The 21,004-nt window shown below is 36.9% G+C and overlaps 2 protein-coding genes across 9 annotated transcripts in view; both read left to right on the top strand.

The window, feature by feature from the left end:
• Nucleotides 1–7,423, top strand: part of LOC106131832 (trafficking kinesin-binding protein milt) — a 41,082-nt gene extending 33,659 nt beyond the window's left edge. For 7 of the 8 annotated variants that reach the window (XM_013331052.2, XM_060944422.1, XM_013331049.2 and 4 more), the window contains 7 exons: nucleotides 819–1,001; nucleotides 1,599–1,741; nucleotides 2,435–2,590; nucleotides 4,043–4,190; nucleotides 4,429–4,667; nucleotides 5,055–5,225; nucleotides 5,364–7,423. In XM_013331052.2, the coding sequence (XP_013186506.2) occupies nucleotides 819–1,001; nucleotides 1,599–1,741; nucleotides 2,435–2,590; nucleotides 4,043–4,190; nucleotides 4,429–4,667; nucleotides 5,055–5,225; nucleotides 5,364–5,671 (1,348 nt within the window). In that variant the 3' untranslated portion in view covers nucleotides 5,672–7,423. The remainder of the gene's footprint in view (nucleotides 1–818; nucleotides 1,002–1,598; nucleotides 1,742–2,434; nucleotides 2,591–4,042; nucleotides 4,191–4,428; nucleotides 4,668–5,054; nucleotides 5,226–5,363) is intronic. The other variant, XM_013331046.2, reaches the window with a different exon arrangement.
• A 641-nt stretch (nucleotides 7,424–8,064) lies between these two features.
• On the top strand, nucleotides 8,065–20,308 carry LOC106131772 (intraflagellar transport protein 81 homolog). Its single transcript, XM_013330969.2, has 11 exons — nucleotides 8,065–8,277; nucleotides 8,932–9,137; nucleotides 10,300–10,487; nucleotides 10,957–11,078; nucleotides 11,750–11,881; nucleotides 12,244–12,375; nucleotides 14,833–15,033; nucleotides 17,815–17,934; nucleotides 18,530–18,697; nucleotides 19,029–19,415; nucleotides 19,796–20,308. Exons 1-11 carry the CDS (start codon nucleotides 8,131–8,133, stop codon nucleotides 19,961–19,963), a joined length of 1,971 nt encoding a protein of 656 aa, XP_013186423.2. The 5' UTR covers nucleotides 8,065–8,130; the 3' UTR covers nucleotides 19,964–20,308.
• The last annotated feature ends 696 nt before the right edge of the window (nucleotides 20,309–21,004 follow it).

Below are 21,004 nucleotides of genomic sequence, written 5' to 3'. Positions count from 1 at the left end.
GCAAACAAAAACTCTGCTAGAAAAGTATGATTTGTTATTATATTCAAAAGTGAAATACAAATTATCTAAAATAGGATTAACGCATTAGTGGTACCTATTATAAAACATGCTGTGAGATAATTAACTTAAAGTATTACTCATCATGGGCGACTTCTACGCTAACATGTGTAATCTGATTGTCCGGCGAGATAGGTTTCTATAAAGGTTGCTCGCACTTCAATAATAAATAATAAAAAGTATGAATATTTATTTTACATTCATACATATAATCATGTCTTTATCCCTAATGGGGTAGACAGAGCCAACAGTCCGCAAAGACTGTGAGGCCACGTTCAGCTTATTTAAGTTAACCCAAATCAAACTAGAGCGGAACGCGAATATTTCATGCCAGTTAGGTATTTTGGGTGCTGTTTCGGAGGATTACTGACAATCTATAATTATGTCTGGGTTATGCGGTGTACAAGAATACCGCAGGATTGCGTTGCTCGAATCATATATCGTTATGAGAGTTATACTTGTCTTATTTAAATGAGTTCATTGACCCTTTTATTTATATGCCCTTATTTTTTTTGGCTTGCGTTTTTTTATTTTTACAGAGAGAGAGACAAGATATTTAGTGGTGACTGAAACTAGTGAGAACTTTTTAGTAAATTTGAAATGAATACGGAATTTTCATTTTTATAAGCGTGCCCTAAATTCTATCTTCATCGTCTCCATTAACTTTTAAATCAACCTTTAGTTTGCAAATTACCACTGCAAAAGATAATTGTAATGAATACATAACAAGAATTGAGAATAACAGAATATTGTCGTTTCAGGTCAAGTATGCAGAAAGTGTTTGAAACGGTGCAGTGTGCGTCGCGATGGTCGGGCGCTTCGCTCCCGGGCTCCGACACGACGGACGCGCCCCCTGCCGCTGCCTATCTTAAACCGCCTCCCAAACCGGCCAGCGACTCATTCCTAGATGACACCTCCGATGTAGACTCAGATGACCTGTATCCGTAAGTATCTTCTACGTTTACGTAACCTCATGAATGTGCTCTTTTAGCAAAAGCGCTCTCTGCTAGCGCCTTCTATAAAGCTCGCTAGCGAGACATTTCTGGACGTTATCTTCGCTGTGGACTACGATGACCGGAAGTACCGTAACAGATGAAGTATTCAGATAGTGTTTGAAACGGTGCAATCCGCGTCGCGATGGTCGGGCCCTTCGCCAAAGGGCGACAGAACGAATGCGCCATCTGCTGATGTTGTCCTAAAGCCGTCCCAGATGTAGACTCAGACGACCTGGGTATCCGTATTTATTACTTATTACTGTGGGCACGACCTCATGAGGTTATCACATTACATGATAGATTGTTATTTTAGCAAGGGCGCTCCCGGTAGCGAGATTTTGGGCTTGCTCCATTCGCCTCCTCCATATGTGTATGTAATACATAATACGCATTTTTCCGGAGCCTACTTGAAGCTGCTATACTACCCTAACTTGCCATTGATTCAATATTTAGACGACACCTGTAATTTTGTTCCAATTTTTAGGCGATGATTTTTTAGTTCCAAGTTTTGAATGTAATTGATGGATATTATGTTAATGTTACCAGGGGCGGGTGCGCCGTAGGAGTGCCGGGCGCTCCGGGCGCGGCGGAGCTGGCGGCGGCGCTGCGTCGCCTCACGCCGCAGGAGATCAACTCACGGCGCGCCTCGCTCGCCGCCTCGCACGTGCTGAGACACCGCCGCTACACAGGCGAGTAAATTCTTCTTCCTTCTGGCTTCTAGTACTCTTCTAGGCACTCTGTAGATGAGCCCGGGGTATGCCTTTGACCATGAGCATGGATTGGGTGAGTCAGGTTTTCAGGGGTTAACAAAACCCGTATTGGATCGATCAGGGTTATCCTCTAGTATCCTCTATCCAGTTTCCTGAATATACAGTAAGAGCATCGGTTAGTAATCAAACTAAGTAAGTTCATAACTTTCGAAAATAGTCATTAGTACATGGCAAAGGTGGGATTCGAACTCGTGCCTTTCTGCGTATCACGCATTCTAAGCAGGCACCTTACCGGTTCGACCACCGATGCTCTTACACATACATGTAATCACGTCTATAACCCTTGCAGGGTAGACAGAGCCAGTTCTTCTTTCCAGTGTTCTTTTCTGCGGGGATGGGATTGAGTCCTCAACCTGGACGACCGTACTTACTCTTCGGTGTTTACGCTGTCGATACATCTACTCTCACGCTGTCTTAGTTCAATGATTCAAAATTAAGAATCTTTTCGATCAGCATAGTAAAGCTCCTTGTGTTTAAGTAAAATAAATATTTATTAACCATCGAGATATCTATTTATATTAAACTTTATAATGAACCACATTCTTGTAGAATATCATAACATTATGAGATGTGAATACCCTGACAATTAATTTTCATCTTCTGTAATTACAGAGCGAGACAGCCTAGAAGAGAGTGCAGTATGGGGCGCGGGTGCGGCGGGAGGGCTGGCTAGATTCCGAGCGCCGCACAAGTTGCAGATCGTGAAGCCCATGGAGGGCTCGCTGACATTACACACGTGGGCACAGCTCGCAAAACCCACCATGTCAGGTGAGAACAGTTTCCTTTTGTATTTCGCTTGAAAGTGACACAAATCTATGCTCTACCATAGAATTCCAAGCACATTTGAAATGTAACTTTGGAACATAACAAAGTTAAGACTTAGGAGTCTTTACTGTAGTATACCCGAGATTGCGTATTTGTCTCTACACGTCGCGATATCTGCATCGTCTGCATTCTTATGGCATGCAATATGACCATAATTTTGGTATATATTACATATGAAATGGAAGTGTTTCATACCAATTATATATTGAATTTGCTTTCTAAAAATTATCTGATAAAAATAACTAGACATCAAGAAGTGGTTATGTGACAAGCATGACAATAATATTTGCTATTTTCAATGTAACGTACTTAATGCAATCTTGTGTAAATACACATATCGGTCAGTTACTTCCAACACACATACAACATGGAATCAAAACATATTTTATAATTACTACAAAAACATTATTAGTGTTAAAGCAATCGTTTCAATCAGACGTGTACAATGGCAGGTAAAAGTATTGTTTCTTGGGTGAAAGGAATTTCCATTGTTGCTTGTTTTATTGCTCTTAACATGAATGACACGCGTCATAAAGATAAAGGGAAAAGTGGAATTATTTCTTTGCTAGAAATAAACACAACTGGTTTAAAAGTTGGTTTTTAGTTGAGGAAGTAAACAGCTGCGTTTTCGCTTGTGCTTTCTTGTTGAAGTTGATAAGAAGTTTTACCTTCGTCTAGTAGTAGTGAGCCTCGAAATTTGTTCGGGTTATCGTTGAATAAAAAAAGAGTAGTAATATTGACACAATAACTTTTTTCATAATTTCTTGTCGTTTGAAATACTGATATAAATAATAATTTTTGGCTATCGTCCTTCGCATACTTGTGTTAATAGTATTAAAAAAGTAATTAATTGAAATGTTTAATATGTGTCTATATTTCCCACTTATAACCAACAAGTAATTTTTTTCCACAATAAGATCTTTTGCTGGTGTGATGGCCCAGCTTCCACCATTACGCAATTTTAAAACAGTAAAGCAAAATTTGAAATTAATTTTAAAACAAGCTTTAATTCGGTAGCACGAAGCTTATGCAACTGTACATACATACATACATATAATCACGTCTATATCCCTTGCGGGGTAGACAGAGCCAACAGTCCTGAGCGGACTGATAGGCCACGTTCAGCTATTTGGCTTTAAGATAGAATTGAGATTCGAATAGTGACAAGTTGCTAGCCTATCGCCTAAAAAAAGAATCTCAAGTTTGTAAGCCTATCCCTTAGTCGCCTTTTACGACATCCATGGGAAAGAGATGGAGTGGTCCTATTCTTTTTTGTATTGGTGCCGGGAACCACACGGCAACTGTACTTTTACTAATTTTGGTTAACCACAGGCCCCGAAGCATATAAGTACGCTTAGAAATTATTTTACTTAAGCGTTCGTTTGTGACTGTCAGGTCTGCTAGAGCAACAAGAAGGTGTGGGAGTGCGCGGTTCCCGTTCGACGGCGGTCGGGGCGCGAGTGTACCGGTTGTCGGACGTCGAGGAGGACGACGACATGCCGCGAATGCCGCACTCAAGCCACGTCTATACTTACACTAACAGGTATGTAATTATGTCGTATTTCAATATATATTTTTTTGGAAATTACGAAATATTTTGTTGAATAATTGTATGCGACGCAACGAATCTGTAAAGAGGCGATTGCGCCGAAAACAATATCTATTTTAGTAGTACAACAAACAAACACTAAACTCGACAACTTTTCAGTGGTTTTGTCAGATTCCTTTCCTTTTTATGTTTCGAAGTTCAATACTTAAAAATCGTTAAATTTATCTTAAAGCATGGTGCTCCACCCGAACGACGGCAGCCTCGCAAGCAGTACAGTGAGCAGCGTGTGCAGCAGCGGCATGAGCAGCCTCGCCAGCAGCGTGCTGGGCAGCGCGTGGAGCTCGCGCCTCACCTCGCGCCGCTCCTCCGCCGCCGTGTCGCCCGTGCTGTCCCGCAGGGAGTCCTTCTGCACGCCCCCTTCGAGGCCGCACTTCTCACCCACGGCTACTCCTGCTAACAGTCCGCTGCTAGGTCAGTATATTACCCACAGCCACTCTTGCTAATAGACCGCTTCTAGGTCAGTGTCTCGCGAGCAGCGTGTGGAATTTGCGCCACTTCAGTTACTAATTTCTTCCCGACGTGTCTCTTCAGTGCTTATTTCTTATTCAAAGGAAAGGAAATCGAGATTCAAATTGTCACTATTTGAGTCTCAATTTCATCATCGGCCAAAGATTAGGTTGCTAGCCCATCGCCTACAAGAGGAATCCCAAATTCATAAGCTTATCCCTTAGTCGCCTTTTACGACATCCATGGGAAAGATATAGATAGGTTCCATTTTTAAGTGCCCGAAACAACACGAAGTTAGTCATTACAACGTTAGTAATATTTTACACTGATGATCGTAACGTTCCCTTGCAGGGTCCCCCGAGCCGTCGCCGCCGGGCACGCCGCCGCCGGGCGAGGCGCCGTCGCTGCACGCGCTCATCGCACGCGGCACCTCCCTGCTGCGGCGCCGCTACCTCTCCTCGCCCGCCAACGACGCCGCGCCCGCGCCCATCGCGCTGCAGACCCCCGGCTCGCTCTATACAGGTCTGTTACTCTACACGTCAATACATTCTCACTCACTCTGTGTTTGACATAGACCAATTTATTCTTACATACTCAGATAACACTAGAAGTTAACACTACATCTAATGATGCATCACTTAATTGGGGTTTCTTTGCCAGGTCTCGTCAACCGCAGTCCAATGGAGCAGCTGACGTGTCTGAAACGCAACTTGCGATCGCCAGCGGCGGCGGCACCCGAGCGCGGCGATTCGGAGACGCCGCTGGGCGTGCCGGCGCACCCGGGGCAGGGCGCGCTGGACGCCCCCGGCGCCGCCGCCGGCCGCCGCCCGCGCGCCCGCGCGCCGCGCCCGCGCGCCGACCTGGGCACGGTGGACGTGGGGCCCGCGCCGCCCGCCACGCCCGCACAAGCGTCATCTCCTCTCGGAACGCTCAGCCTTCTTTTCGGTCGGAAAGGCGGCCTACTATAAGGCATCCTCGTCGAAGCGAGGTCGTCCTCGAGCGGTTACCAGAAACGTCGATGAAATCGACGACGAACGCTGGACGCCGGTGTTCCTATCGCTCCCTGTGATTTGAGAGGTGGACGCCACTTGTTGAGACATATTTTTTTTTCTACTCTGTACCTTAAACCGGTGCGCGTCTACTGGGTGATTTTATATTTTGATTGCGATTATTCGATTTTATTGTCTTTTGACTTGTATTTTTTATTTTTTGTAGCGAATTTTTTTTTTGTAGGGAATTGCCACGTGCATTTATGTGACTGACCGCGGGATAAGAACATCTGTAGCGATCGCTATATTAGCGTGTCCTTTTACTAAAGGTAGATAGCCCGGCTCACTGCAGGCATTTTCTTATTCTCTCTGTAAACATTCCTTTTAAAGAGCTCAATTTTTACTAATCGCTCGCGCGTGTAGAGAGAATCGTTGAGAGAACCGAAAGCATTTTTTTTTTCGATCAAACTGATTATATAATTCATAATGTGATCATAATTTTTATAACTCTGGGTCATGAGATATTTTTCTGGAAATCTAAAATTTTCATTTTGCATGAGTGCATATATCCCGTCGCTAAACACCAGTCTGTAGTATTATTTTTAAGTGTTGTAATATTAATATTTATTAGGTAGATCAATAGTGAGACAGACTTAACACTTGTAGTTATGTAGGTGCTTTGGTGAAGAGTAATAATTAATTATTATAATTATTGTCATTTCAATTATACTGTCGTCATGCTTATTATTTAGCGGTGATGTAAATCGTGTATCATTGTAAATATTAATGAAAGTTCCATTAATCTAGAAGAGTACAAATTACTTATGTTAAAGAATCGTTCAATCTTCTGTAATGGAAAAGATCATGATCACTGAGAATAACAATAATGTCGTAATAGTATATCAACAGTAATAGAACATTAAAAATTGTAAGACAGATGAACAATATCGATGACGTCTTATTTAAATTACATAATGTAAATACTGGGATGAGGGACCTCATCTAAGAATTATTTTGGAATTTATCTATATGTTTGATAAAATTTGTTACTAACATAGGTCTGATATTAAATAATACTGGTGCATGCCATAGCATAAGTAGTGAACAATTAAAGTAAAAAAATATTTTTTAAATTACGATACAATTTGATCGCAGCTGTCTCCCATAACAGAACATTCATAGTCTATAATTCCATACATTAGGTTATTCAAATTGGTGCTAGATAGTTGTATGCAGTAAATGTCAGAGACAGACTGCGAAATATCAATTTTAATAATGTAACAGCTGTACTTCATACAATTTACTATGAAAGTACATTCAAATTGATGCATATTACTATTACTTACACTGTTATTTGCGCAGTCTGTGGGCTGGCTTTATTTTTCGTGTGATTGGGTTTTACCGGACATAATATTCTTTTGTAGATTCGTACAGCGCTTACAGTCATATTTAATAAAGACGTTATTTCATTATAAAAATTCGTTAACAAATAGAATTTTTGGAAGCTTCTAGTTAAATTGAAATATAGTTTCGCCTTTGGAGAGTAATTGTTTTGGTAATTGTTAGGCTGTGAGGTGATTGATCATATGAGAATGTTGCCAGATGTTAAAACTACTTATGGCCAGGTAGGCACAAACTGTATAGTATAAGGGCAACTTATGGAGATTTGACGATAACGACAAAATGGTAATGATTAAAATAAATCAAAAATATAATTTATTCAATCATAAACATTTTTTATTTCTAATTCTTTTATCTACCTTACACGAACTGCACAATTAACATCTTCTGACACAAATTACACAATGTATTCCATTTATTACACAAATGAAAATATATTGATTGATAGATTATTGTATGGGGTCGAACGCATGGAGGAAGAGGTACACCATCTACAAGTTCATTCGTTGCTGGAGTCAACAATTTTATTTGCTAGACAGAAAAATCTCTTGGATAGATCTCCAAAACCTTGAACGATTTCTTGATCTCCAAATGGGACCTTCGAGTATTACTTTTTCACAAGTATCAAAAGGACAAGTCACCCAATCCAGGGTCCATGGTCAAAGGCATACCTCGGGTTCATTTCCAGAGGGATGAGGATGCTCTCTTATCTCTGCGTCTTTCGGGTGCAACCTCCACATTATTGTTTCGTTGCCCGGGGTCTGCCTAGAGGGGTGAGGATGTAATCGGGACTAAATCCAGGAGGAAGAGAGCTTTTGTTGGACAATTTCTGATACCTACCATTAATCCAGAATATGTATTATGTACATACTTATATTTATCAATTATATATATGGCAATACATTAGAGCAATGGTAACATTTTTAATTTTACCTTTTTATCGACGTTTCCATGGAAACGGAACGCGTAAACAATTATCTAATTATTTGAAACATTTCATTGGAGCCTACAATTTTATTTCAATAAAACTTGAAGAAATGACTGAGCAAATAAAGTTCTTAGTTAAAGAAGTGAATGCAAGTCTTGGCAGGAACTACGATCTTATAAAGTTTGACGCCTTGAATGAGAAGCAACTACTGCAACTTTTGGTCGACTTACTCTTCTACTTCAACGCCGGAGAAAAGGTAAGGATTTAAAAGTTAGAGGAGCAAGTAAAGTTTTTCCCTGCTTCCAGTCGCGTCAATATTTTCATTTTTAGGGCTCCGTAGGTAAATTGCAAAACGGAACATTTAAATAACTAGCAGTCCAATAGGTACTTAGTTTATTGAAATATTTTGCTATAGCTTGGCATACACAACACATAGGTACCTAGTTGTAATAAAATTACAGTGTGTCTGATAAATCATATTTAACGAAATAGTAAATCATGAACATGCTTACCTCTACAAAATGTAAAACCAACAAAATACTAAATAGGTAGTTGAAATGATAAAAATCACCCAGTCTCAGAATGTTTGGTCACCGTGCGTTCAGGTACGATCATCCAATGAGGTGGCTCACTGCCTGTTGCCTAATGCCTTGCTGTTGAGTCCCACAGTTCTTTTTTATGTTGGATAATTAGGTAATTTTTTCTATTTATATGGAACGAGAATCAAATATTGAGTGCCCCTATCAATATGCAACGCGATTTATTAGAAACCCTGTAGGTACATTGATGAAGAAGATTGTGTAGTGCTAAGAAAGACTTGTTTATTCACAAGGTAGTAAAACTAAGCCAAGTTAACCATAAAACTATCAAGCTTGTAAGTCAGGCTAGTTAATATTGAATTGTGTCACAGTTGGATGTGGATGAAGATGAGCCGGAAACGGTATCGATGCGTCTATTGGAAATGCTGGGCAGTGTTAAGTACCGGCCGCCATCCACCGTGGAGCCGACCAGGTTTCGCAGTCAGCTCCTAGCTGGGGACCCTCGGACTGTACATCACGTGCTGCACTGGCTGCTCACAAATAAGGAACAAGTGAAAAACACCGCTTACCTGGCTAAGTATGATAATTTGATTAACCGATTTTAAAAAGGGAGGTATTTAGCTTCTTATTTCCTGTTTGTGGCATTGTTTATAAGCCATTCTGAATCATTATTACAGTTTGGCATATTTTTTGTTGACCTTTTTCATAACCAATCTATGTGATTTCTATAGGTTTCTATTTGCAATAAGCGACGTGTTAAAAAAATGGCCATAAGACAACATCGTTATTCTCATAATTTTTATTAGGTATAAGGTTGATAAAATATTAAGGCAGAGTACAGTGCATGTCATACTAAACTACCGAGACTTACTACAAGTTGTAGGTTTGAAGCACGATCTTAGCCCCGACAAGTTAGACACATTTTCTTTTAGTAATCCCATATAGAGAAACGGTAATGAGAATAAACATATATTTTCCCATTACTAAATAGACAGAGTCTTAAGGTGTTAACATGTAATGGAAAAAAGTAAATGAGGAAACATACGAATAATAATTGATTAATCTGTCCATTCGGCACTAATCATTACTCGTCATTAATCTTTTCATACACAACTACACCATAATATGGAAGGAAGACATACGGTAATTGGCATAAGCTTAGTTACCAAACTTTCTTAAGCTCCTGGATCTATTCGCAAACTAAATTAGAAATAGTTCCGTTGTTTTTATTATCGCTCTCCGAAGTAATAACGAGGTCGCCGACTAATGTAGGTATGTGTTTTCTTTGGCATTTTATCAATTGTTTTAATGCTCATTCAGTTCTTGGAAAGTTACCATATTTCTCCAATGGTATTTATGTGATATTTGTTGGTAAGAAATTAGTTTATTTTATTTTCAAAATTTCAAATGTAATAGTAGATATAGATAAAGATTATAACATCAGATCTATAAATATTATTCCCAACTAATCTTATAAATGCGAAAGGAAGTTTTTTTTTTCACGCGTTATCTACTAAACAATTACCTTGAAATTTTGCGTACCTATATATAATTAAGAGTCTGGGGAAGGACATAGGGTACTTTATCCCAGTAATAATTTAAAGTCCGGGTGGAATATGCGAACATTCTGTATCCTTTTGTAGGTGGCGTAGTAAAGCGTAAAAGATATTGCGGAATGGTTTCCATCCAGATCAACAAAAATAGTTATTTACTCACAACGAGAATATTTATACTTTTAGATATCTAAAACTCCCAGATATTCCTACTGACGTCGCACAAAACAACAACATCCAAGATATGCTTGATCTCTACCAGAATCTAATGGACGAGTTCAAAGACGTGCACAAGCGAACTAGGATGTTGCAGAAGGAAAGCGCCACGGAAATTATTAATGATATAAAGGAAATGGCAGTTGAGAGAGACATCGGTAAGCATCCGTAACGAGTTGGGAAACAACATTCATTTACAATGATAATATTATTGAGGTAGGTATATGTCTCCAGAACTCGTGTAATTCTGCTGAGTTTTAGCATCGTGACTCAGACAAATCCTTAATGTCAAGATCTAATCTAATTAGGTACGAGTTTAGGGTATTTTTGTTCCATTTGCTCGAAATAGATGTTCTAAATGGATTTAAAGAAAAGTTAATTATTATCTCGTTATACTTAAGATAAAACAGGTATAGGTACTGTTTATATTTTTTAAGTATAACGAGTAATGTTTTTTTTGAACTTTATTGAATTATTTATTCAAAATAATAACCAAGTTCTTATTTTTAACTGACTGCAAGGCAGGGATAACGCTTTTTAACGCCACTAGCTCGAGAATAATATTTAAAAAGTGTAACTAACTAGTTCACTTGTTATAAAATTTGCTTCGATTGCTTTTATTTTCAGTGATAAAGCGCTTAGAAAATGTGCAAATAAACCTTGTCGACGTAGCTAACAAGGAAGAGTTGTTGAATGTCAGTAAGGCGCTTAGAGTTCAACAAGAAAAAGCCAAGGAATTGGAAAGTCAGGTGAATTCTCGAGTAAATCCATTTAAGTATCACGATTTGGTTCTCTATTTGCAAGAGCCAATTATTTTGTGTAATCATAGTTCCTAGGTGTTCTTCTTCTTGATATTTTGCTTTGAGTCAAGAATTTGTTAATTAATTGGCAAAATGTAATTTTTGTCTCCATGGAACTTACTAAAAACTAAGGAAGATTGAAATCTATCTTAACATATTTTATTAAAAACTAAGAGCGAATGTTTAATTTAATTTTGCTTCAGTATATAAGCAGGGAAAGGAAAAATATTTTTTTTCCTACATATTAAGTTAAGGACTTCGTAAAATTATTAGCTGTGAATTTGACCTGAAATAGAAACAACATTTAAAATTGTTACTTTATTCATTAGAAATTCACAGTTCGTTATTGATAGTATCAAACAGTATTGCTTAAAGATAGGTACCTACCCTCAGCATATTAACCGATCCAAATTAGTGATTTTGTAGTGACAAATTCACCTCTAATACCGCGTCATACCGCGCATATTCCATGCAAGGTAACTTTATATCAACTTCATTTGCAGTTGACCGTACGAATTTGAATTACGTAAACAATTGTTCATTCGGCGAAATATCATTATGTATATTTTTAGTTAACGGATTTGATTAAGTGTCGAATTTATATTTAAAAAATGTTTTAGTACGATACACAACAGTCCCAATTGAAAATGGCATCTGAACAGTTAAAAAGATATCTGAATGTGATGCACGGGCAAAGTGCTACTCCGAAGACTGCCAGTGAGGTCTTGAAGCATTTGCAAGAAGAAATTCAGGTAATAAGTATTAACATGAAATGTAAAGTAAAAATAATTTTAAACTGTATTATTTAAGGATAAATATGTTAGTTTGATCTGTATCTATTTATCATTTATACATACGTTATTATACTACTCTATTTATGTCATCGACGAATACAAACAAAAAAAAGTGTGTAAATTCGTTCAATATCATCTAAATTGGGAATTATATATATGTATATACAGAGCCAAGTCTTGAAAAGACTGATAGGCCATGTTCAGCTGTTAGGCTTAATGTAGAATTCGTGACTCCACATTTCACAATTTATATATTTCTAATACATTATTTGCAAAGTTGATCGAACTTATAGTAATTAATTATTATTTTTTGTTTCTAGTTAAATAACTATTTAGTCAAGGAAAAACTACCACAAGAGACGGCTCACCTGCAAAAAGAACTGAACATAATGCAAAATATTGCTACTGAGCAGCATCCCACTAGGTCAGATTTGGTTTTGGTACAAGATAAGGTACGTAAAATTGAAAAAAAATACTGATACTCTTACGGTAAGGAAAAATATTGCAAGGAAACCTGCCCCTTTTTTTGCTTTACTCCATTTGTACACGTTAATTGTAATAGAATAGGCTGCGATAAGATTCATAGACATAGACAAAAAAATTTCCTTACGTTTATACGTCATTTTACAGATATGCTCAATTCAAAAAATGGATCTATACGTATTGTAATAAAACACACAATCTCGTGTACTTTATTGTAATAAGATCACTTTTCAAAAGGATTCGTCTGAATTCTGTTCGGACACTTTCTGCGGGATTGTAAGTCTAGTTGTTTTTACTACGTCTTTGTGCGAAGGCATACAAAACGCTGTGTGAATATTCCTTAAATGTGGTTGGTTACATGGGAGACGTAGAAAGCCGTGCAATTTCCGTACGAGTGTAGACGGCAAATATTGTGTTAACAGTAGTTTGGAAACATCTCAAACATAATATGAGGGAACATAATTGTTACCATTATTGTGTTACGTATACTCGTAAAACTTTCGTAGTATTCAAAATATCATGAAGATGTTCAAATTACTATTTTAATTTTGTGTAAGTCAACTAAATCTAAATACTTAATGTAAAAGGACACTTAAAGACAGCTTAATTGCTGGGGCTAGGGATTAGAAATTTGACATGTGTAAGTTGGTTCTTTGTGGTCCAGGGTGCAGTAAGAGAGGATTTCCACAATTCCCGCTGGAATAAAATTTGCGGGATTTTTCATGTACGCGGGCGGAGCCGTAGGCGAACTCATATCCATATCTACTAGTATGTAATGCTAATTGGATCAACAGTAATGGGTGCTATACATTAATTACTGGCTCTGTAATGTACAACTCGAATTAACCCTATCTATGCATTACAGCGGTTGTATATCACGCTTAGTTGCAGAATATATGGTAGGTATTATAAAACAGCGGTAGTTTCTAATAACCCACCTAAATTGCAATATGACTCGTTCGATAATCCTGACCTGGGATCTAGATGTAATGAACAACCACATTTATCTTTGTCTTTATTTATTTTGTTATATTTTTAATTGCTATATATTTGTTTTAAAATCTCAAAACAAGTTTTGAAATAACTTCGGGCCAGCTCATTCTTTGTAGTTTATTACCATATAGTTATATTGTTTAAAGAGCTGCTAGCTGTAAATGGCATTAAATTTATTTTTTAACACGTCTTTGTCATAGATAGACTAAAAGACGTGAATTATGTATGTATATGCCCTTAGAGGATAATTAATATTGCCACTAATATTAGCAACTAATATTCGTCAGATCCAAGGCAAAACTAATATGATGTGCCCAAAGGGACTTATTAAATGGCCAAAAAGGAAACCCGCTTCGTAAGGCTGGATTGATAAATACCTTAAAGGCATAATCCTTGGTCTCAAAATAGAGGTTTTGTAAGTTTAATTTAAATAAAAAGAACATGTGGGTGATAAGGTAAAATTCAAAGAAATGAGAAATAAAGTAAAAGTATTACTTATATTTAATAAATAGGTATATATATACGTGACAAATTACAAAGATTGAGTAAGCCTCGAAGTAAGTTCGAGACATGTGGTAACTGCGAGATACTAACTCACCGATACTATATTTTATAATATAATACTTTAGAAGTTAAAATAAATAAATAATTTAATATGAAACCCAATTAATTCTCGCTTTGATGCCTACAGCTTTCATTACATACATTACGTATACAAAATATTCGTAGCATTCTGCAATTATCGTAGCTCGTAGCCAGATTCTACGTTTGTCGTAGCCAAGCTTTGCATAGCTAAGCAGTATGCGTGTGGTAACCTGTGAACTTAAAAGCTTCTAGTATCGAAAAATAGAGCAGGCTTAATTTTTGAAATTATGAAAAGAAAATCTTACATAAAAAGCAATAATATTTCACTTTCATTTTATATATTATAGAATGAAACAGAAAACATTCAATGGAACAGAATAGGTAGATCATTGTCGTTTGCTAAATTGTCTGGAACACCCGAATCAGACATAATTTGTTACCCAACCTGAAATTGCTTGCTCCTAATTGATTACATTGAAACGTATTTTTCTCATAAAGACGAAGTGGTGATCAGAATAAATAATGTAATTTATAAATGAAAAAGAAACTGGAGAACAGCAAATATTTATAGGATGTTGAATGAAAACCAAATTGAAATTATTTGCAACATTTGGCATTTGTTTAGGTAGTTTTTTTAAATTTCGCGTTGCTAATTAACCTCTGATTGGTATTGAAAAATTTATACAATATCAATTTATGGTTTATAAATGCATGGATATTTTATTTTTATTTTGACTACGGATAATTAATTATCACGGATCTTCACACAACAACTTTTGCATTTATAATCATAATACGAAAGCGTGGATTTATGTACGCAAATTTTTCACTTCGTTAAACTGTTTAAGATAGCAATAGTCAATGGGGAGTTGGAGCAGTTGGTGCAACGTCGGCTAGCATCAGCTGGGCCCCAGGAGGACAAGCTGGCTCCGTTCAGACAACAGGCGGCCGTCATCAGGCGCAACAAGGAGGCGAGCGCGGCGCGCGTGCACGAGCTGACGGCTACGCTGAAGGAACATGAGGCAGCCCTGGCCGATGTGCAGTCACAGGTATTTCTTACTCCTGGTGTGAATCCCGGTTGCTTTTATTTGGAAAGGAGTCTGGGGCGCGACGTTTGACCATAATCCTGGACTGGGTAAGTCAGGTTTTAACATGTTACGACTCCTTGTCTGACCTACGCAAATTTTACTGAACGTAACCCATTTTGAATCGTGGTAAAAGCCACAATAGACGAATGAGTCTATTCTCTTAGCCACCTTTTACGGTTTAAATGGGATCAAATGTCCTATTCTACCATTTTAACTATTACATATAATCATATTCACGTAAAAATATTATATAATGCAATAGGAGGTTAAAGGTGAAAGCAGACCGCATCGCACGGACCGCGATTCTGTGATGATTTTCGACATATCAGCTTTAGATTGACATTGCTTATTTATTTTTTAGTTGGAAATTGTCGGGGAAGTGTTATGACTTGATGGTGAATCCATGACAAATACGCTTGTGTTGAGGGCGTCCTGACCATGCAAATTTCGTAGCAGTGTACTTATTGTTCAATAATTCAGTATTTTTTTTCTTTTTTATGATAAATACAATAGTGTTTCAGTTTCAGCGAATTAATATTAATTGTCTATATATTAAAACACAGAATTTTTATTAAGTAAGTACTTTCATTATAAAAGGTAATAATATAATTGGATTCAAATAATTTAATGAGCAAATTACCTGCTACTTGGCAGTGTTAAATGTCCGATAACGTGAAATTAATTTGTAATATTTTCAGAAGCGAGCACTGAGTATTTAAAATGATTGTAATATACTTAATTACAATTTCTTACGTAATTAATATTTATATTGATTTGTATAAGTACAGCGATATCCCTGTAGAAAATTTGAAGTCTTGGAGAATAGTGTTAGTAATGAACGGAAAAGTCGTGTTAAAATTGAGATCTTTGCAATTTATAAAGGTTGAGGATTAAACCATTCGATTCAACTGGAAATTTTGAGTTAATAATTTAATATGGGCACATGATTCTGACATGTCTTAATTTAGCTTTCAGCCATATTTAATTATATTACCGTAAATTTTTGTGATTAAAACAGGGCGACACTGATTAGAGGTTCGGAGTTAATTAAAATCTCATAGTAGGCGCATGATTACCGGATCTGATGAAACATTTTTCTCATTTTGAATAAAGCGCTCATTACGCCCGAGAATCGGGATTTTCGACTCAGATAATGCGCTATTTCCTCCGAGATTGATGTTCGAAAATACTTTGATCTAAGTTATTGTAATTTTTAGCTGTGACTTTTAACGCAAAAATTGTTTTTGTTTTAACAATACCATTTTAAATTCATCTTATATACATACATATATCCACGTCCTTGCGGGATAGACAGAGTCAATAGTCTCGAAAAGACTGAAAGGTCACGTTCAGCTCTATGGCTTTTTGATGGAATTGGGATTCAAATAGTGACAGCTTGCTAGCTCATCGCCTACAAGAAGAATCCCAAGTTTAGAAGCCTATCCCCTAATCGCCTTTTACGAAATCCATGGAAAAGATTTGGAGTGGTTCTATTCTAAAGTACTAGACACCAGACGTCATCTTATTTTCAATCATATTGTTCATCCTTATGCAAAATAAAGTTTGCATCCTATTTTACCTTGTCTTCCAATAAAAATGATAAAAACAAATGACTCAACTGCGACTGCTTTATTAATATTGTAAATTATAGAGTGCGCAAATCTGTTATATTTAATTAATTGACTTAAGGTCCTATGTCCTCTAGCTGGGGCAGAGGGCATCCACAGGGCGTCGCCATCCCGCTCGGTCTTGTGCTTCGCGTTTTATTTCGCTCCAAGTCTTCCCTAGATTCTTCACCTCTGCGATGATTGTCCGCCGCCAGGTCTGTTTAGGGCGGCCACGTTTACGCTTTCCTTGGGGATTCCAGTCTAGGGCTTGCCTCGGTATGTGTTCGGGGTCCCTACGGAGCGTGTGGCCGATCCAGTTCCATTTGCGACGTTTGATCTGCTGGTCGATCTGAGTCTCACCGCAGCGTTCCCACAGGTGGTCTACGTTGGAGATTTTCTCAGGCCAGTAAACACCGAGAATACGGCGAAGACAGCGGTTAATGACGACTTGGAGACGGTGCGAGATGTCTTTAGTGACCTTCCACGTCTCACACCCATACAGCAAAACGGTTTTCACATTGGACCGGAATATTTTGAGCTTAACTCTCCTAGTCAGTTTCCGTGATTGCCATACAGGACGGAGCTGTGCGAAGGTTGCTCTTGCCTTAGCGATTCTCGAAGTGATGTCCTCTTCGGTCCCTCCAGTTTCCGACACTACACTACCGAGATAGGTGAACTTGCGGACTCTCTCCACCCCCTCTGCGCCGATAAGCAATGGCAGGGAGCCAGTTGTCCCGCACTTCATTTCCTGGGTCTTCCTGATATTCATTATTAATTAGATACAATATATTTCAGAAATAAATATTCGTTTCAAATAAAAATAAATACGAACATACTTTGGGTTGCGACGTGCATTGTTCACAGACAAATAGACAGAGGCCTTACCTGTATTTTTGTTCCCTATTAATATTATCTCTAATATGGAAATTGTCTATGCGTGTTATGCTTAAAACATGGTTTAAGTAGTTAAATGATTGATAAGTAGTTGATCAATAATTCTCAATACATTTGATTTATCTTCTCTATTTATAAAACAAATTGTTACGGTTTAAAATAGTTCTATATTTCTTTAGATACTTTAAGCTTTTTGTATTAATTTAGACTAATTAGTAACAAGTATGTATTGAATATTCAGGTGAAGCAGCTCCTTGGGGACACGGTGCTGCGAGGCGAGGAACTGAAGAAGTATGTAAATTCATTACGTACCAAGAGCACGGTGTACAAGCGACAACGAGCGAACCTTGCCACGTTCAAGGTAACACTTCAATGCCAAGGAGATATGTCTTTGTTAAAAATAAAGGAAATTTTCTACATCTTTTTCTTATAGCGATTTTTTTAATAACAAAGAACGAAATGACGTCAAATTTAATATTGTGAAAAATACTGGATTTCATACTTACACCTAGATATAATTTTATATTTTACATCATACTTTTAAGTTCGAATGGTAGCAAAATATAACAGTAGGTAAATAAAATATCTAAGTATTTTCTAAATATTTGAGTCCTAAATGCGAATGTTCGAAAGCCAATAATTCATATAATTATTGAAAAAGTTATGAAAGCCAATTACAATCATTTGATTTAACATTTTAATCAGTTTATGACACAGAATATTGAGGATTTTAATAAATGAATTGCGAAATCGTGAACGATGTTAATTGAATTGACGAAAAGCAGAAACGCTTTATTGCTTTTAATATTAATACGGTCTTTTGTATTTTATATTTTCATTGCTTTTTGTATAAGTACTTGCTTACGTATTTTTTTTATTGATATTGATGATAAAGTTCCATGAAATCTACTGCCTCCATGTACTATATGATCAAATATTTGTGTGCATTTTTACAGGTGGAGGCAGGTATTCTGGCAAGGACTCTACATATATTAAGCACAAACGATCCTACAGTGGAATTGGCTTTGGTAAATCATAAGAAACTCAAAATAGAAGACGATGAATCCACGGAAAAAGACAAACAAACTGACTTAACGAAAAAATCTTTGCATGATTTATCACAGGTACCTAGGATATATACTTCTACGCCTAAGTACATTTCAAGAGAAAATACATGTTTCTTTGTTAAGGAAAACTAAGACTACTTATTGAAATTAATATTTCATATTTAAACAGGCGTTGTTGTTATTGTCTTTTAATATTAAATCGTTTATTTATTTATTAAAACTGAAACGTGAAATGTGTAACAGGTGGACTTAATGCCATAAGGTACTCTCTGCCAGTCGAACCTTCGGACAAACTGAACTGAATTTGAACAAGTTCATACCGTTGGAAATATGTCAGTTATATACATATGTATTGTGCCAATTTTAAACAAGAATAATTATTTTATAGTTGGTAGCGCAAACTGCACAGAAGTTATCCCAAGTGCGACAAGAAATACAACCTTTAGCAGATAAAATTAAACCCATCAAGGAGGAATTCCAAACTGTTCAACAGCAATACGAACAGAAGAAAAGAATTTACGAAGCCACATCGATAAATATAACATCGCAAATGGAACCCCTCAAAAATCAAGTGAAAGATCTGACTGACCAGTTGAATAGCAAGGAGGATGAATGGAAAAATTTACGCCAGAAAATAACAAAAGCCGAAAGTTTGCAGGAAGTCGTCATGTTTGAAATGAAGAATTCCATGCAATCGCCAAGGAAACCATCTAAAATGGAGGCACTGAAGAAAAAAGTTATTGAAATGGAACAAGCAGTGAAGAATTTGGAGGAGGCGAGTATTGTTAATTAATTATATGTATATGTATATAATTTTTGTTAATCGTTTGACTTTTGAAGCTATGTCTTAGTTTGAGAAATCCATTTTTTCTTATTATTTTGAGTTTCGGAATTCTTTTCAACCTGTACGCATGAGTTTAATTTTTTTACTGATAAATATATATATTATATTAGAACGTGACTATCAAGACTATAGACTCTGTTTACCCTGTGCAGGATAAGGATGTGATATATGTGTATGTATTGCTTATATAATTATGGTAAAACAATACAAAGGTGGACTTATTCCTAACCGGTACTAGTAACGATGTATAATAATTGTAGAAACCGTGCGCGTTATAGTTTTTATGTATATGTAATTTCGTAACTTTACAGGAACAACGCGCCATTAGTTCTCGTCAGGGCGAGGTGGAGCAGCAGACCCGTCTGTGGGAGAACACACTGAAGCTGCTGCAGTGTAAGATGCGCGCGCGCAACGAGCCCGCCGCCAGGACAGGACGGATGCACATCACGCAACATTCGCAGATGCTCACGCTCACATGAACATCATACTTTATAATATAATTCAAGTACTAATCCATGCCTACTAATTTTATTAATGTTAAAGTTGTTTGTTATATCTTCACAGTTAAACCAGTGTTGATGCTTTTTTGCTTATTAAGCTTAGAAAGCTCTTGAGTATGTTTGTTACTCTTGCACGTAAAACTACTGAAGAGATTTAAACTTCACAGTAGGTTATATGTTTTTTTAAACCTCAGAATAAGCGGCAATTTTAACACGAAGCCACGAGTGGAAGCTAGTTTGTGAAATAAGTCCCAGGTATTTATGTACTTATTGATTGTTGGTACTAATCTTTAAAAATTCTTTTACATCATATTTGTATTAATATATGAGTAAGTTTCTATGAATATTAAATTAAACAAAGATTTCTTGTGTTATATTTTGATATAAGTGATTGCTATTTAATTTTCACATCGCACTATTTTAACCTCCGTCTTGTTATTTTTATTCTTCACGTGCTGTTGACATTTTGAAATAAAGGTCTTATGCAAATCGTCGTTCTTATCCCTTTTATTTTTCACCCGGAATATCTATCAGGTAATTGGAAAAAGTTGGTCCCTGCCATAAATGAATAAATAAGTAGTTCACTTAAATTCCAGTTCACAGCTCAGTATAAACGGGCGTTCAAAACAAATAAAAAAGTAGCCAGCCTCCTTAACATAATCAGAGCGCTCTCAATGGAAATTAACCAATAACGCCTTTTAGAAACTTCCACCGTCGCGTTTTACGAATACAGATTTTTAAATAGAATATTTTATTTTTCACTTTTCGTTTTACTTCATGTGTACTTATTACTATTCGGTTAAGATTAAATTTGAAACCCAAATCAGACCCGTTTTCTCTTGACTTCCAACGAAACCTTACGCAATATAGGCACGTAATTTAGTTTCGATGACTGGACAATTCTTTTCCTGCAAATATTTAACTTAACTTTTGTAGTACAGTGAGCTAAAGCGGATACAGTTTGTTATTGAAATTATATAAAGTTCAATTGCTCGCCCAATTCCACTTTATGATTATTTA

The sequence above is a fragment of the Amyelois transitella genome, chromosome 5, assembly GCF_032362555.1.
Source record: "Amyelois transitella isolate CPQ chromosome 5, ilAmyTran1.1, whole genome shotgun sequence".
NCBI lineage: Eukaryota > Metazoa > Arthropoda > Insecta > Lepidoptera > Pyralidae > Amyelois > Amyelois transitella.
This window is presented reverse-complemented; position numbering and strand designations above follow the sequence as displayed.